Consider the following 18,432-nt stretch of genomic DNA (forward strand, 5'->3'; position numbering starts at 1 on the left):
CTTCTTCTTCTTCTTCTTCTTCTTCTTCTTCTTCTTCTTCTTCTTCTCCTTCTCCTCCTCCTCCTCCTCCTCCTCCTCCTCCTCCTCCTCCTCCTCCTCCTCCTCATTATTATTATTATTCTGATTTTTCTAAACAGGGTTTCTCTGTAAATCCTTGGCTGTCCTGCACTCTTTGTAGTAGACCAGGCTGGCTTTGAACTCACAGAGCTCTGCCTGCCACTACCTCCCTGAGTGTAGAATTAAAGGTGTGTGCCACTCTAACCTGCTGACTCTCAGTTTCTTAAACATGGAAACATTTTTGTTAAGTCAGTTGGAAGGTGCTTGGTATACACCCAGTCAGCATTCCTTACAGTGAGACTTTCATGTAGAGATGTTTAAACATATCAGTGGGTGCTTCTAAGGCATGTCCTGCTGTGAAGTGCTGGTAAGATGCTGAGGTCTGGGCTGTAGCAGAATTTCTGGAACCTTCCTAAGCTTTTAGCTTATCCATTCTTCTATAAAGGGGAGATAGTATCAGTGTCTGAACTCAAAGGTCATCTAAGCATATCCTTTGCAGATTCCAGAGAACAGAATTGTCACTCTCTAGTGAATACAGAATACCAATAAAAAGAAAGGAGAGAAAAAGAAATGCAACTGTATGGCCAAAGACACAATTCCATCTCCTTATACTTTTGTTTGAGAGCATAATAGGGTTATGGCTCCTATGTAGCCAGTTGTGCCACCAACTTCTTGAAGGGACTTTATGACACAGACCTTTAGCCTCCAAGGGCTAAAGATTTATCAAATGCATTTGAGTCACTGCACTGCCTCTCTAAGAAGCTTTCAGGAGAAAACTGGACACAAAATGCAAGTCCAAGTTATCCTGGTGCTATTTACACTCTCTTCTTTCAGATTTCTTGCCGTTCCTGAAGATCTTGCTGTGCAATCCAGTTTACATGCTTTTCATCTTATTAAGTGTCATTCAGATTAATGAATTTGTCATTTCATTTACATTCTTGCCTAAATACATGGAACAGCAGTTTGGAAAATCAACTGCAGAGGTAGTCTTTCTCATAGGTATGTACTTTCATTATTTCTTTCATAACACTTCACTGTAGCACAAGGGCATGATAAACCGTAAGATAATACAACTAGGAGATTTCAATGAATTGAAATCTTTCTGGATAGTCTTGAAAATTTTCTTCTTTCCAGGCTCCAGAGAAATCAAGAAAATGTATGGAAAGGATGAAGCCAGAAATAACCTCTAGATGTCTCTTCAATCAGAATAGAAATAATTGTAGTTATGAAAGTCTTGAGGGAACCTCCTATCAGTCTCAGTTTTCAGACTGGGAATATGTTAATTCAGAGAGGTATACAAAGTTATTCACTGAGATTCTGTATGTTACTCGGAGATTTTTCTTCTGGGCTTCAATTCTTGCTCTCCTAATTATTCTTTATTTGGTTGTTTGGTCTCCTGGTCTGAGGAGTCTGTGCAGCCATACTCTGCTTTACTTGTCAGTACACTAAAGCGAAGGGTCATAACCAACTTTGGATTTTCCTGGTTTCATTTTAATCTTGAAAAGTGAGGACTATAGACTGCATCCACTTATCCATGGTTCTCTGAAATCCAAATCACAATCCTTACTGTTAGATGGATAATGTTAAATGATCAAGTGCAGAGTCCTGAAGGATGGTTAAATCCTTCTAAGCTTGTTGCTGGCATTGTATGGATGCAACCTAGCCAGATTTTTTTCTTCCCCCTTTTCCCTCTTTATTGATTTATTATTTATTACAATTTATGCAATTTGTATCCTGGCTGTTACCCCCTCTCTCATTTCCTCCCAGTTTCACCCTCCCTCACTCTTGTTCCCCTATGTCTCTCCCCTAGTCTACTGATAGGGGAGGTCCTCCTTCCCTACTGTCTGACCCTAGCCTATCAGGTCCCATCAGGAATGGCTTCCTCCTCTTCCTCTGTAGCCTAGCAAGGCTGCTACCCACCAGGGGGAGGTGATCAAAAAGTCAGCTACTGAGTCTATGTCAGACACAGCTCCTGCTTCCCCAACTAGGGAACCCACATGGAGACCGATCTGCCTATGGTCTCCATCTGAGCAGGGAATCTAGATCCTCTAGGTCCTTGGTTGGCACATCTGTCCCTGCAGGAACAGCTTGGGTCCAAATTTTTCGGCTTTGTTGTTCTCTTTGTGGAGCTCCTGCTCCCTCCACATCTTTTTATCTCCCCCTTCTTCCATAAGATACCCTGCACTCTACCGAAAGTTTAGCTCTGAGTGTCAGCATTGGCTTTGATACTTTGCTGGATAGATCCATTCAGAGGCCCTCTGTGGTAGCTCCTATCCTGTGTCCTGCCTTTTTCTACCTACAGATTGGGAAAGGATCCTCACCAACCTTATATATGACAGGGGGCTTACATCCAAAATACATAAAAACTCAAGAAGTTTAACACCAACAGACCAAGTAATGCAATGTAAAAATTGGGTACAGAGCTAAACAGACAATTCTCAAAAAAGGAATATTGAATGGCACACAAACACGTAAAAGAAATTATCAGTGTCCTTAGTCATCAGGGAAATGCAAACCAAAATGATCCTGAGAGTTCACCTTATACCCACCAGAATAGCTAAGATCAAAAACTCAAGTGACAACACATGGTGGAGAGTTTGTGGAGAAAAGGGGATCTTCCTCCATTGCTAATGTGAGTGGAAATTTGTACATCCACTTTGGAAATCAATCTTGTGCTTTCTCAGAAAATTGGAAATAGTGCTACCTCAAGATCTAGCTATTGCACTACTAGGCATATATCCAAAATATGCTCAAGTAGACAACAAAGACATTTGCTCAACCACTTTTGTAGCAGCTTTATTTGTAATAGCCAGAATCTACAAACCACCTAGATGTCCCTCAACTGAGGAATGGATACAAAAATTGTGGTACACTTACACAGTGGAATACTACTCAGCAATTAAAAAAAAAAAAAGGAAATCATGTAATTTGCAGGCAAATGGATGGAACTAGAAAAGATCATCCTGAGTGTGGTATCCCAGAAGCAGAAAGACACACATGATATATACTCACTTATAAGTGGATATTTGCTGTATAATATAGGATAAACATGCTAAAATCTATAGTCCTAAAGAAGCTAAACAACAAGGAGTATCCTAGGGAGGATGCTCCATCCTTTTTTTTTTTCCTTTGAGTTTTGACTGGAGAAAGAGAGTAAATGAAGAAGAATGTTGGGCAAAAGACAATGCAAAATATGTTCTATGCTTGATATGCAAAGACTCAGCAGTGACCTTTGAAGTCACCTGGACCTGTGTCAAATTTCCAGTACACAGAAGGGAAAATACATAAAGTACTTCATATCTTATGTGTGTTGCTTAAAAGTCTTTATTACCTGCTGCAAATGATTAAATAAATGCTACCTATTGTTTTAAGCTTACTTTTTGGTGCTTTTGTAAGCTTTTTTTCCTATGTAATGTGTGAACAAGTAGGGGTCGGATCAGTGTATATTAGCATTAAATAGTTTCTTATATAAGATATATTAAACAAATGTATAATATCAATTTTCTTCTCTCTTTTATAAATATTATTCTACTTGCTTTTTTAGGTCTTCATAACTTAACTCCAGTATGCATTGGATACTTAGTTGGTGGCTTTATTATGAAGAAATTCAAGATTACTGTCAAGAAAGCTGCATACTTAGCTTTCTGCTTATGGTTGTTTCAGTACTTTCTATTTTTCTGTAACTTTGTGATGACCTGTGATAATTTCGCAGTTGCTGGCATATCTACATCTTATGAGGGGTATGTTGTTTCCTAATGAAGATCATTTTCACAACTGCCAGTCCATTTCTTCCAAGAGTGATACATGCCCAGATAATTTTTTTACAATGTAATGGCAGCGATCCATGGTTATCCTGTAGCTTCCTTTCACCCATTAATCCAATACAAGCCCATACAAGTTATATGCTTATTAAAGAAGTATGTGGACTACCGTAAGCTTATGATTCCACATGCATGTGGGTAGTTGTCATGGTGATATTGTAGTCTGCTTTAAGGTGTAATAAAGGAAAATACCCTAGAGGCTTTAGCTGAAATTATCCATCGATTTTATACTTCCATCAAAAGATAGCTTAAGAGTTGACTATACAGTTCAGCAAGCTTTCATCGATTTATACAGTGGGCTGAAATTTAGCATAATTGAATCTAATACATGGTAAGTCAATTTCTCTCTCTCTCTCTCTCTCTCTCTCTCTATATATATATATATATATATATATATACAGGTCACTTGTATAGTTATATACAAGTCACTTGTATAGTTATATCTCATATACTCTGTGGTTTTTAGAATTTGTATTTTAAGGGTTTCTTGGTTATATTCTGTACTAGCACGGGAAATTTAGAAGTTAATTTAAGGTGCAGTTCCATAATCAACCAAGAAGTTAAAATGAAATAAAGTATACACTTGGAGGTTCTTTTCAAAGGTCTGAGGAGAGGACTCAATGGTATAGAACTTGCTAAGCAGGCAGGATGTCCCGAGTTCAGATCCTAGAACCTGCATAAAGCTCGACATTGTATGGTAACTGTCATCCCAGTGCTCCTACTGTGAGCTGAGCAGCACAGCTAGGAAACCCCAAAAGTTCAGAACCTGCTAGCCTGGCATTTGCAGTAGTGAACAACAGTGGACTCTGTCTCCAACAAGGTTGGAGATTACTTTCCGATCTCCACATACCCACATGCATGCTGTTATAATATGAGCCTGCATGCTCATGAGTGACACACACACACACACACACACACACACACACACACACAGTGAGAGAGAGAGTTAGATGTTAAAACAAAATTTCTTTCAAAATCCTTAAAAAAAAGAATTCTAAGATTTGGAATATATATGTTTGTGTGTCACCAGATTTAAATCTCTTTTTAAGGCAGATTTTTTTCCCATTCTCTTTGCAGATATAGAAATTGTAATTCAGGGGAAATTACTGGGTTTGCTGTAAATGGCTTCTACAATACCAAGGTAGAATTGTACACACTGAGTCCATCTCCCATCATGCTGACTGCACACTGTGTTTGAGGGACAGGATTTGAATTCAGCCTTTAGACTCAACATTTTCCTCTTTGAATCCCATTATAAGCACCGGGCACTGTTCATATCTCAGAAGAGTATGGGTGCATGACGGTGTCTGGGGAAGGCAGAGGAGAGTGTCAGGTGTCCTGCAGCTGGAGCTGTGAGTGTCCCCATGTGGGTGCAGCAGTGGCTGTTTACAGCTGTGCTATCTCTCCATCCTGTCCAGATATATAGCACTCGGATCACTTGAATGATGACCTCAGACTCTGTCAAGGCTTTAAATAACACATGCGGGGATGAAGAGAAGAAAATAAGTTGCTCGAGTGAGTTTAATATCTGTACCATTATTTTTAAATCATTTCAGAGTTCAGCAGCCTCTTGATGTGGAGAATATGGTCCTCGCTGACTGTAACACAAGGTGTAGCTGCTTAACAAAAACATGGGATCCAGTGTGTGGAGACAATGGCCTAGCATACATGTCTGCCTGTCTTGCAGGCTGTGAGAAGTCTGTTGGAACGGGAATCAACATGGTAAACATCCTTCAGTGTCTGGGCTGATGTGTGTGTACTGTGTTAACATGTGCCATGGCCTAAGCCTACAGCTGCTGAAAAGCAAAATTAGTCATGCTTTAAAATAGGTTAATATTCCTGTGAACAACTCAGTTTAGTCTGTATACGCATCCTTGACGTTACCATCCCTACAGATTATTTAAAGCCTTGACAGAGTCTGAGGTCATCATTCAAGTGATGTGAGGACTATATATCTGGACAGGATGGAGAGAGAGCTCAGCTGTGAAGAGCACCTGCTGCACCCACATGGGGACGCTCACAGCTCCAGCTGCAGGACACCTGACACTCTCCTCTGCCTTCCCCAGACACCCACGTACACATACAACAGCATTAAAGTTAAAACAGTAAATTACTCAGGAGGGATCTGCTCTTTATTGTGATAGGGTCTCATGACGCCCTGGATCATCTCAATCTAGCTATAGTTGAGGTGGAGAAAAAATTATCTTTTCATATAACAAGCTTTAACTAATTAATTAATTAGTTAAATTAGCTAATTAATTAATTAGACTTATTATGTATGTATGTGTGTGTGCATATGCAGGCCAAAAGACAACCTCACCTCTCAGGTGCCATGTACTTGGTGCTTCTGAGACAGGATCCTACTGGCCTGGAATTTTTTTTTCTCCAAGAACTTTTTTTTTTAATATAAAAGTAGGTAAGAACTGAAATTGTGTAAATTACAAATTAAACAATAATATTAACATCTAAAATTATTTACCAAATGCTGTTGTTTTAACTTGCAGAGTACAAAATGAAAGAGGTCCAAAAGGAAGGAAGAAAGGAATTTTCCTTTGGCATTACAAATATTATAGTATTATGTATAAAATTTGATAAAATAGTGGTCTCTAAAACATGGAACTAGATAAGTGATTTCTTTTTTTTTTAATAAAAAGAGAAATTTATTTTGGCTCACAGTTTTGGCCTAAGAACAAAAGGCCCCTTGAGGTAACATGCTTCTGCTGTACAGAATCTTGAAGGGGTCATAAAACATTCCAAGAAAAGAGGCAAAAGGCCTGAAAGTATGTGTGTTTTATGGGCTCTTTTCACCTCTAAAGCTATCAACATTCTAACATGGTTATGCCTTTTCAACAGCTTTACCTAATCCTAATTATCTGCAAAGGCCCAGATCCAAACATTCTAGTCATATTAAGTTTCTACTCTTTTTTTTAACTTTTATTAATTACACTTTATTCACTTTGTATCCCCCCATAAACCCCTTCTGCCTCCCCTCCTAATCCCACCCTCCCTCCCCTTTCTTCACACATGCCCCTCACCAAGTCCACAGATAGGGGAGGTCCCCCTCTCCTTCCTTCTGATCCTAGTCTATCAGGTCTCATCAGGAATGGCTGCATTGTCTTCTGTGGCTTGGTAAGGCTGTTTCTCCCTCAGTGGTGGCCTGGAATTTGCTGGTCCTCTTAGGCTTCCTGGCAAGTGGGCCCCAGGGAGTCACCCATATCCACCACACAGCAACAGTGTGGCAAGCACATGTTCTATGCATGCACTGTTCATGTGTCTGCTGGGGATGAGAACTCAGGTCCTCATGCTTGTGCAGAACTTACTGACTATTCCATCTCCCCAGCCCTCATCATGATAGTTTAGCAAGATGTCAAGAGTCAAGCACTTTCCCTTCCCTTAAACATGTCATAATACATACAGTTGGTTGACAATCAAAATGAAATATGAATTTTAATTATTTGTTAAAATTTATTTATCTCCCTCATTTCCTCCCATGCCCCTCCCCAAGTCCACTAATAGGGGAGGTCCTCCTCCCCTTCCCTCTGATCCTAACTTATCAGGTCTCATCAGGACTAGCTGCATTGTCTTCTTCTGTGGCCTGGTAAGGCTGCTCCTTGCTCAGGGGGAGGTGATGAAAGAGCCAGCCACTGAGTTCATGTCAGAGATAGTTCCTGTTTGCATTACTAGGAAACCCAGTTGGAGACTGAGATGCCATGGGCTACATCTAAGCAGGGGTTCTATGCTATCTCCATGCATCGTCCTTGGTTGGAGTATCAGTCTCAGAAAGACCCCTGTGCCCAGATTTTTTTGGTTCTGTTGTTCTCCTTGTAGGAGGATCTTTTATTTGAAGCCAGCTTGGTCTGCAGAGTGTGTTGAGGACATCTGAGGCTACTTAAAGAAACCCTATCACATAATAATAAAATAAAACAAATAATGCCATTAAAAAACCTACTGTTTGGGTCTGCAGAGATTAATGCACCAGCCAAGGACCAGGCATCAAGAGGACCCAGATCCCCTGCTCAGATGACAGGGCAGGAGGATTCTCCCATTAAGTATACTAGGAGAAGGGGATGGAAGGAAAGGGAAGGAGAGTGGGACTGGGAGGAGATGAGGGAAGGAGCTACAATCAGGATATAAAATGAATAAATTGTAGCAAATAAAAAATTATAAAGTCTACATGTCTATTTTTATGAGAGATTTGTGAAATTAAAAAAGAAGACAGAAATAAAGAGAAAAATCCCCTCATTTTATTGATTTAGTATTTTTTATTTAACGTTGTATATGCTCAAACTCAGGTCTTCATTCAAACTAGATGAGTGCTTTTCCTCTGAGTTATAGCATTGGCCCCAACACTCTCCATTTTCTTTCAACTGTCTTTGTTGAAAGTACTGAAGGTTTAAAAACAATATTTTTTTTTCCCTCCTGGTCTTTCTATCTCCCCCCTCTTAAATCTGGAAGGAACAGGAATTCCACAAGGACAGCAACAGAACCAAAAAACCTGGGCACAGGGGACTTTTCTGAGATAAAATAAAGATAACCTAGAACCCCTGCACAGAAGTAGCCCATGTCAGCTCAGCATCCAAGAGGGTTCCCTAATAATAGGAACAGGGACTTTCTCTGACATGAACTCGTGGGCTGGCTCTTGGATCACCTCCACCTGAGGAGGGTACAGCCTTTCCAGTCCACAGAGGAAGACAAGTCCTGATGAGACCTGATAGACTAGGGTCAGATGGAAGGGGAGGAGGACCTACCCTATCATTAGGCTGTGGAGGAGCATAGGAGAAGAAGGAGGGAGGGTGGGATTGGGAGGGGATGGATAGGGGGCTCCAGCTGGAATACAAAGTGAATAAACTGTAATTAATTAAAAAAGAACAATATTTTTTTCTTAAACTGGACATCATTTTTTGACAGGTGTTTCACAATTGCAGCTGCATTCGCTCATCTGGAAACTCATCTGCAGTCCTTGGGCTGTGTGACAAGGGCCGTGAGTGTGATAGCATGCTGCAGTACTTTTTAATCATGTCAGTAATTGAAAGTTTCATCTTCTCACTTTCAGCTATACCTGGGTACATGGTTCTTCTGAGGTAATAAGTAGTTCCTTTATTTAGCTTTCTCTTGTTCTTCATACTGTATTCATAAGTGAATCTGTGTGTGTGTGCTGTGAGTTCCTGTGTGCCACTAAGAACATAATGAAGTCAGAAAACAATTTTGGAGAATCATCTCTCATTTCATCTATTTGAGGCAGGGTCTCTCTTGTTATTCCTGCTGCTGTTCTGCCTGTGTACTCCAACCTACTTGGCCCTCAACATCCCAGTCAATGCTGTTTGCTACTCCAATCTCACTGTGGGAATTCTGGGATTACAAATGCATGCCACTCGATTGGACTTCTTTATTTTAATATTTTACATTTGTTCTCAGGTTCTAGGTCATCAAAGTCATCAAGTATTTTTGGCTTTTTACCCATGGATCCACTCCAGTGTTGTTATTTAGATGTTCGGTCATTTGTTAAAGTTTCTTTTTCCAAGAAAGGTCCTTGTTATTGTTTCTTAGAACCTCAGTGCTCTAAGTTACCTTTATCAAGACTCCAATACTAAGCACTGCTAAACTCAACAATAATTAAAAATTTTCTTTCCTGACCTTTCCTACTTCTACCTCTTATATCTTAAACCAAAATGAATGGACATCATGTTATGACAGGTGGAGAGTAGTTGTGTAGCACTCATTGCCTATGACTCAGCCAACTGACTGGCAGAGTGGGAAACCCTGTGTAAAAGTGGCCAGGATCCCTTGACACCCTGAGCTCAAACTGTCTTAAACCAAAGCCATGAATGCAGTGACAGAAACTCTCTAATTGGGAAGTACATTAATGCACTAATATTTACTCTGGAGCAAGATGGGTTATGAATGCAATGATAGACGCATGGCTTTTTAAGATAAAATGAGGATGTGGCAGAGCCAAGTTTTGAAGTTTATTTTCTTAGCAAATGTTCTTTCCAGCCTACGAATTTCACACCTGCTAAAATGGGTGGGAAAAGAGTGTTACCTGTCTTTGATTGTCTCATTGTAAAGTTGAGTTAACCATGATTTGTGATTCAATTATACATAAAACAGACTGGAGCATGTTTCTCACTTCTCTCTTTCCCTGTGCTTTTCCAACCCCCCCCTTGCCCACATTCCCTTTGCATCCCCTTCTCCTCCTTTTTCAAATACCTTTCTCCTTTCCTTCTCTTTTGCTTTTCTCCTCTTCTCCCAACACACCTTTCTCTCCTCTCCTCCTCTCCTTCCCTCTCCTCCCCTCTCCCCCTCTCCTTTCCTCTCCCCTCCCCTCCCCTCCTCTCTCTCTTCCACTCTCTCTCTCTCCTTTCCTCTCCTCCCCTTCCCTGCTCTCCCCTCTTGTCTGCTAACCCTTCCCTTTCCTCCCCTTTGTTCTTTTCCACCCTGCTTCTACCCCTCATACAAACTCACTGGAATAGTCTGGATATATGTCCCCATTTATTCATCTTCTATTGAAATTATATTTTTCTATTCAGCAAATAGAGATGTGGTTTATTCCCTTCTTCAGTTCATAGATTCATGGACAACAAAAGGACAACATCAAGTATTGCTAGTTCTTAATCCCTTTTCTTGCAAATGAGGAACATTTGGCTGTGGCATCTGTCACCCTTCATGTTCTAGGCAGATTCAGCTGATGTGGCTAAGTGGTGTCTTTCTTGCTCACTACTCCAGATGCCTCAGTTCCAAAGCTGCAGGCTCAGTTGACAAGGATGACTTTTCCTCATAGAGAAGGATGGTCATAGCTGAAGGGCATATGAGCAGCTGAATGCTCCTGTTAGAACCTCGAAACATGCTCTGTAGAGATGTTCTCACATTTACTGCATACCTATTCTAACTCCCATCCCCCACTCACTTTCTCAGTTACCTTACTTTCTGAAGTTGACTCTTCAACTGGGTGTAAAAAATGTGTCTGGTTGATGTTTTAATGCATGATTACTTAAAATATTGTGTGTTTCTGTGAATGTGTTTGTGTGTGCGTATGTGTATGTGTGTGAATGCTGGCATGCCAGGGCATGAATATTGAAGTCACAAGACATCTCACAGGATTTGGTTCATTTTGTACCATGTGGGTTCCAGGTATTGAACTCAACTTTTCAAGCATGGTTGCAAGCAACTTTACCTACAGGGGTGTCTTATAATAGGCCCTAATTTGTGATTTATTGGTGTAATGATGATAAGGTATAATTAAATTATTTTTCTTGTATTTTTTTCTCTTTCTTACAGAAGTTGATGATTGCAATGTAAATGATAGAAAATACATTATTACTGTTTGCATGCTAGCATTATTCTTCTAGTCTGTTGTGTTTTTTTTTAAGTCTTTCATGGAATCACTTCCAAAATGAAATTCAAAAAGTTACACCTATTTTGATTTTATTTTTCCCCAGGGATGTATTTGGTGGGAAAAGACCACATTTTAAGCTTCAATATTTTAATAAATATGGAATTTCTATACGAATAAATATATAAATATGGAATATGTATAAGAATACTTTTCAGTTTTTCTCCTTATGGCTTTTATTGGCCTCCCCTTTGAACATAATTTTCAAAACCATCTCAAATTTACTTTTGTAGGCAGTATTGGGGAGATAAATATCTAAAGTTGTTAAATCCACATAACAAAGTCATTTTCTCATTGTTATAGAGTGCAAAATGGGCTCTTTCTCTGTTCATCTCTGGGACTACATTTACCATTTTTGAATTTTTACATAGCATGTATTAGTTTTTTTTTAATCAACATGAGAAGTTTCTTGGCAAACAACTAAAGATAAATATTTATTTGTTTTGGGTTTCAAAGGTTTGGGTCCATTATGGTGAGTATGGCATGATTGTCACCATGGTCATCAGGAATCTATTCATCTAGGTTAATGGAAAATATCAAAGTGTTAATGGGCTCAGCCCTACTTTAGATGCATAGAGATCCGAAGTCAGGTTTCAGAAGTCCTTACTCTCCTGCCTCTGTGAGGGCTTAAGAGGTAGATCTATCCCATTCTCACTTCAGGATGAAAAGCTTAAGCATTAGAATCATCAACTACCACTGTCTTTGTGGGAATGATAGGGCAGACATGGATTTGCACGATTAACTTTTCTGTATGTATGTATGTATGTATGTATGTATGTATGTATGTGTATGTGTATGTGTATATGTGCGTAAGTATAAATATATGCATGTATTTTTCAGATGTATCAAGTCTGAAGAGAAGTCACTTGGTGTTGGATTACATATATTTTGCACAAGATTATTTGGTATGAGAGATATCCCTAACAGATCTGACAAATATTTCATGCTTAGTAAACCAATTAATTTTCCCTGACTAAGAAGATAGCAACTATCTTCTCAAACCAAAACACAACTCTCAACCTTTAAAGAAAATAAAGGTTTATTCTGGAATCAACTATGAGTAACCATAAACATGGGTACACAGATTCAGGTCATCCAGAGAGTATGTTCCAACAGAAGGACTGTTTCGTGATATTTATAGTTAGAGAACAAAGGATTCTGGGAAAAAGGACTTATCAAATATACTCTTGGAAAGGTCAGTAGGATAGTTACAGAAAAGCAGGGCATTCTCTCCTGTAGACTCAGATGCTAGCTGATTACATTCTTAGTGTTTGGGTAGGTAGAGGGTGAGGGCCTCCTCAGTCAATACATCACCAAAGCTTCATGTGATAGTTACACAGGTATATGGTCAGAGACAGGGGAAGGGCAAGAAGTGATCAGTAAGACAGGTAAAGATAATTTGTCTCTGGATCTGCAATTTCCCAACTGTCCAACACCAGGAAGTTCGAATGACCTTGTAGCATCATTCACATAGGTGTGTTCTGCTTACTTTACCCTGAACCTCAGTTCACCAACCTTGTGTTTGGAAATGGCTATTTGTGTTAGTCTGAGAATGAATTAACTGTAGAGAAATGTTTGCCCTTACCTTTAAAGATCTTACTTGAACTTAGTTACTTCTTTTATCTTTTAATATATTCAATAATAAAATGAGAAGGAAATAGTTTTCTTAGTTAGATGTACAGAAAACCAATCAAAAGCATTTCAGAAAATACTTGAGGTTCATGATCATGAACTCAATGAATGTTTTCTTTGCATCTTATATATAGCTTTCATTTGTTGTGATCTAGGAACTTTACATTAACTTACAATCCCGAAAAGTTTAGAGCATTTGAATCACTTGTTATATACGTTTTTTCAAAATTTAGGAAATTCAAGTAATTATAAACAAAAAAGTATATCTTCCTTTCTTTTTTTCCCACTCAATGAGCTGGGTTTTTTGATGTTGTTGCTATTGATTTGTTTGTTTGTTTGTTTGTTTGTTTTTTCTCTCTTCATTGCAGCTGGGATTCTGGCCCCTATTTACTTTGGCCCTTTGATAGACAGAACATGTGTACATTGGGGAACTCTGAAATGTGGTGAGCCAGGGGCATGCAGGATGTATGATATAAATAGCTTCAGGTAAATATAACTTTTGAGACTGACTTTTGTAACATAAAATGTCTCCATTCATATGTCACATTTTCTTGAGTGATAAGATTGCATATGACATCATTATCAGAATACACATGGATGGTATCTCTTGTTTATATATTTTAATATTTCCCCATTATCTCTAAAGTCCTTGATGCATGTAAGGCTGAGTGGGTTTCCTAAATACTCTTCAAAATACTTTAGAAAAGGAGTAGATGTCTGCATCGAGGCTTTGGAGTGACAGGTGAAGAGCATCTTGAGTTGAGCAAGTATGGCAGAACACAAGAGATAAACAGGACAGCAAGATTCAGAGACATGGAACAATTGTGCTCTAGTTGAGAACACAATCTCTCAGTACATACCACCCTATACCTATGGACAGAGAGGAGGAACACCACCCTTCCACAGGGATAGGGATGACAGAGTCCCAGTACTTTCAGGCAGTGTGGATTCTGGCATTCTATCTCCTTGAAATTTCACAGCCCTCTCTTGTTTGCAGCCTGAGTAGATGAGAACCCCAATCTGTGTGGTACTACACAGTTTCACAAAACGGGTCAGGTACTATAGCAAGGGGCAATCTTGAGACATTGTTATCTAGATTTGACTGACAGTCTTGCCTCCTGAACTCCACTGCACTTAGTGGTGAGCAGCCTTATAAATACACCTTGACACAGTAGAGTGATAGTGGTACAAACGCACTAAGTGTCCCAAGGGAGAGGAGGATGCCACACACAGAAATAATTTAAGCCATCACTCTCAAGAACCAGAAGATCAAGGAGATCCAGGTGCACCCAGTTTGGGTGGTTTCACATAGCTGCTTGGTCTGAAAGCTGTTACTCACATGGTTCCCGTCACTCTCAATGGTATGTAGGCACCTGCCACTAACAGCACAGTGAAAGAATTGTGGGTTCACTGCTACCACATCCTCAAGGTCATTCCATGCTGACCTTGAAGCAGACTCTGGCTGTTACCCTGCTTGTGCTGTAGGGCAGCAGACCCAAGGAATCTCACAGGGAATCTTTCTTTGCTACAGAATGCATTGTAGCAAAAGCTCCTCCTTGCTGCTAAACCATCTTCAGGCTAAAGAAAGTTTTCCCATCTCTGAGTATGACTTAATCCTGGTCTCTTTCTGGGTAAGCATTATAATGAAAAAAAAATACTGAAGGGAAAAGAGGTGGCCATTTTTCTGTCCCAAGGATTTATGACTAGGGCTGGCGGAGATCCCATTCCCATCTGGCAAACCCGTAGTAACAGAGTGAAAGTACTCAACTACTGTGAGCACATCTTGGTGTGGTAAAGTTTCAGTTGTCTTTGCCATCCCAAGAATGGTATTTCAGAATTGTGAGCAAACTAAACCTTCTTTCATAAATTGATTTTGCCAACATTTTTTATAACACTGTCAGGAAAGTAAACTAAGATATTAGTTTCCTATTTATTTAGGAAAAAATGATTATATTTCTGAAGTTTTAAGCATCTATACTGTCTACCATATTTATACTTTCCCTCTGCAGAAGGAGCCATGATAATTTCTTCTACTCTTCATTGTTTTTTTTTTTTTTAAGATTTTATTTATTATATATACAGTGTTCTGCCTGCATGTGCACCTGCATGCCAGAAGAGGGCACAAGATCTCATTACAGATGGTTGTGAGCCACCATGTGGTTGCTGGGAATTGAACTCAAGACCTCTGGAAGAACAGGCATTGTTCCTAACCTCTGAACTATCTCTCCAGCCCCTGTTTTTGTTTTTTAATACTGGGTTTCTCTGTGTACAGTCCTGACTGTCCTGGCACCCATTTTGTAGACCAGGTTGGCCTTGAACTCACTGAGGTATGTCTACCTCTGGGTTCTGAGGTTTGGGGTTAAAGACATACACCACCAAGCCCTAGCTCCATTTCCTCTGTTCTTATGTATACCAGGATTTCTTGCCTAAGAAATGGTAACACCAACTGTGGACCGGTTCTTCTCACGTCAATAAATGTAATCAAAATAGTGGCCCACCGACATGTTCACAGGCCAACATAACCCACACAGGCCTTCATTGAAACTTCCTTCCCAGGAGATGCTAGATTGTATGGAGTTGACAACACTATCCATTGTTATATCCAGTTCGCAAGCCCCCAAAAGATCTACAGGAATCGACTCCGTTGCAAAACACATGAGGGTCTTTTTATTGTAAATTACAAGCTGCAGCTTGGGCCGACACAGCCCCACCGCCGAAGCGGTGGGAGCTGAGCGCCATCCCCAGGTTAGTTGGGTGATTTATAGATTCTGGTCCCTCCCAGCATACCCAAGGCAGGGGCAATTCCTGCCTGGCAAGCATCTATTGGTCAAGATGCTATATTTTGAATCGATTGGCTATAAGAAGGTTCCCAGACCATTGACCATGACCAGGTGTCCATCCCTAGGGGGAGGGTCCAGTTTCCTAGCAACCGTATCTCTAGTGGGTGGGGAAAGAATGCAGTGAGGTAGCTCTCCCCTCAGGGCATTACTAACTTTTTACTGCACCTACTCTAGGTTTTAATGATAGCTGCTACTTTATCTTTTGGTCTCTCACCATCACATCATATTTTACTGTAAATATGTTGAGCATAGGAAGGAATATTTTCATAGTTATTTAGAAATGTATATATATCAAAAATGTACATTTTCCAAATCCATTAAATCCAGACACCTTAAGGCATATTTTATTAAGTTTACAAAGAACAGATGCTTATAACAGTATATAAGTTCTTCAAATAAATGGTGAAAGGAAAAAAATACCTAATTAATTTCAGGAAGCTTGTACAGCATTCATCCTTAAACTGGACAAGTTCCTCAAATGAAAAGAACTAGTGGCTAAAGAAATGGGCACTTAGGGTTTAAGAACCCATATTGCTCTTGCACAGAACATGAGTTGAATTTCCATAATCCACATTGGGAAACTCACAACTTCCTCTTACTATAGTTTCCAGGTTGGATTAACTCTTCAGGCTCATGAATGCATATACAAAATTAAAAATAATAAAATAATTTTATTTGATTTCTGTACATGCAAAATTATGTATGAGTTGAATAATACATAAAAATGACTAATAAGACTTATTTCAGACACACAAGGATTTCAACATCACAAAAATCTATTAGTGCAGCATGATATAAATGCTGAGGAGGAGAGACAACTTGAAAAGTGACTTTATGATGTCTTATATATGTGTGATCAAAATTTGAGCAAAACAAACATAAAAGACTAAGTCCCTTAACCTGATTTAGGGTTTTATGTTTTTTTGTTTGTTTGTTTTTGTTTTTCTCAGTATTTCAGAGAACAGTGATAATATTCTCTGAGGCATGGTGTCAGAGTGTGAGGAAATGACAGAGGAGGTATGGGGCTGATGTGTGAGGTAGAGACACAGGAGGTATGGAGGATAAGTTTGAGGAGACTGATCATGTTGAATATTCTTTCTGGACACACTGAGTGCTTCTCATATTCCTGGTGGAAATTCAATGTCAGCTAAACCTTTCTGAAAACATCCTCATTGACACACTCAGAGATGTGTTTCTATAATGATTCTAAATTCAGTCAGGCTGACAATGGAAATGAGCCTAAACCAACATGAAGAAAATATATCGATAGTTTTATGGTGAGAATTTTTGACAATTTAACAAACAGAATTAATAACGCAGCAAAGTAGATTATATAAAACACATTGGCATAATTATCACCAGATGCTTGGAAGAATAAAGGACCTGTAAGAATATACAATATTAGTTTTCACTAAATACATATAGATTTAATGCAAATCAGCTCTTTTCAATAGGCGCATTTTCCTTGGGATTCCTGCAGCACTAAGAGGATTAAATATTCTCCCTGCATTCTTCATTCTATTACTTATGAGGAAGCTTCAACTCCCTGGGGAAATCGACTCTTCAGAAACCGAAGCTGCGGAGATGAGGCTCACAGAGAAGGAAAGTGAGCATGTGGAATTGCACAGAAGTCCTGATCTTGACAATGAGGAAGAACTAAAAAGGATGCTCTAGTGGGTTTGGTGTTGCCCTGTGAAGCCCACGAACAACATGCCCATTTCACTTGCTTTGTGCCATGAGAAGTACTGTAGGAAATATCTTTTATTCTTAAAGATCTCAAAACATATTTTTACTCATGATAAAAATATTTGCTGATAGAATTTTCAGAACGTTCATGTAGCGCTTACGATTTTCATGGAGACAGCTGCTTCAGCAATCCATACACTAAACTTTAAAACTGCCTTGATTTACAACGGGAATTTTCAAATTACACTTTCTTTAACTAAATAGGGGAAAATGTGCCTTTCTCACAAATATTCAAATAGCTTTAAAACATTCCTGTTTTCAAAATACCATTTAATTTCATTGAATTTACATTTAATATTGGAGGTACTTAGAGCTGGAAATATGCATCCTGGTGTGTCACACTGAAATAAATTGTTCAAATTCATCTTTTTATGTCTAAGATGGCTGCATGTGTCTTTAACTATTTAGGAGTTGTTAACCCTTTTTTGTTTGTATTAAACTTTTGATGCTTACAAGATTAGACTTTTCATTAATGCGTCATCTCTTATTTTCAACCCCTTCCTTCATTACTCATGTCACATATTGCATTATTTTGTTTATAGCACTGACAGATTTAATCAACTTATTAAAAATCATGTAGCAAAATAGTTTGAAAATTTTTTTCTAGCAGTTCAAAGCTGTCCACGAAATTTTCCTTAAAAGCAAAGAAAGAGAAAGCCAGGCCTTTCAAAGGCCCTTTGAGGAGATGGGGTTGTAGCGCAGTGGTACAATGTACGCCTAATTTACGGGAGACCCCAGGTTAACCTCCAAGGTACTGTAATATGCTGACAAAATAAGATAAAGTAAACCAAGGCTAAACACAGAGTAAGATATTCTCAAATGGCTGCTTTCTCATATTCAGGAGGCCTCTTAGGCCCAGTGTTCATTTTACTCATGTGTCCTCAGAGTACATGGCTATTAATTTTAAAAATCATCTTAGAGTAAAACCTTTAAAGAGGGGACAGCT

The 18,432-nt window shown here is 39.1% G+C and overlaps 1 protein-coding gene across 1 annotated transcript in view; it reads left to right on the forward strand.

Moving 5' to 3' along the window:
• Nucleotides 1-17,628, forward strand: part of LOC129675654 (solute carrier organic anion transporter family member 1A5-like) — a 43,911-nt gene extending 26,283 nt beyond the window's left edge. Inside the window, exons 8-14 of the mRNA XM_055605629.1 lie at nt 892-1,056; nt 3,602-3,797; nt 5,435-5,600; nt 8,787-8,959; nt 12,109-12,173; nt 13,269-13,386; nt 17,195-17,628. Coding sequence (XP_055461604.1) covers nt 892-1,056; nt 3,602-3,797; nt 5,435-5,600; nt 8,787-8,959; nt 12,109-12,173; nt 13,269-13,386; nt 17,195-17,414 — 1,103 coding nt within the window. The 3' untranslated portion in view covers nt 17,415-17,628. The remainder of the gene's footprint in view (nt 1-891; nt 1,057-3,601; nt 3,798-5,434; nt 5,601-8,786; nt 8,960-12,108; nt 12,174-13,268; nt 13,387-17,194) is intronic.
• The last annotated feature ends 804 nt before the right edge of the window (nt 17,629-18,432 follow it).

The sequence above is a fragment of the Psammomys obesus genome, unplaced genomic scaffold (assembly GCF_907164565.1).
Source record: "Psammomys obesus unplaced genomic scaffold, mPsaObe1.curated_primary_1811, whole genome shotgun sequence".
NCBI lineage: Eukaryota > Metazoa > Chordata > Mammalia > Rodentia > Muridae > Psammomys > Psammomys obesus.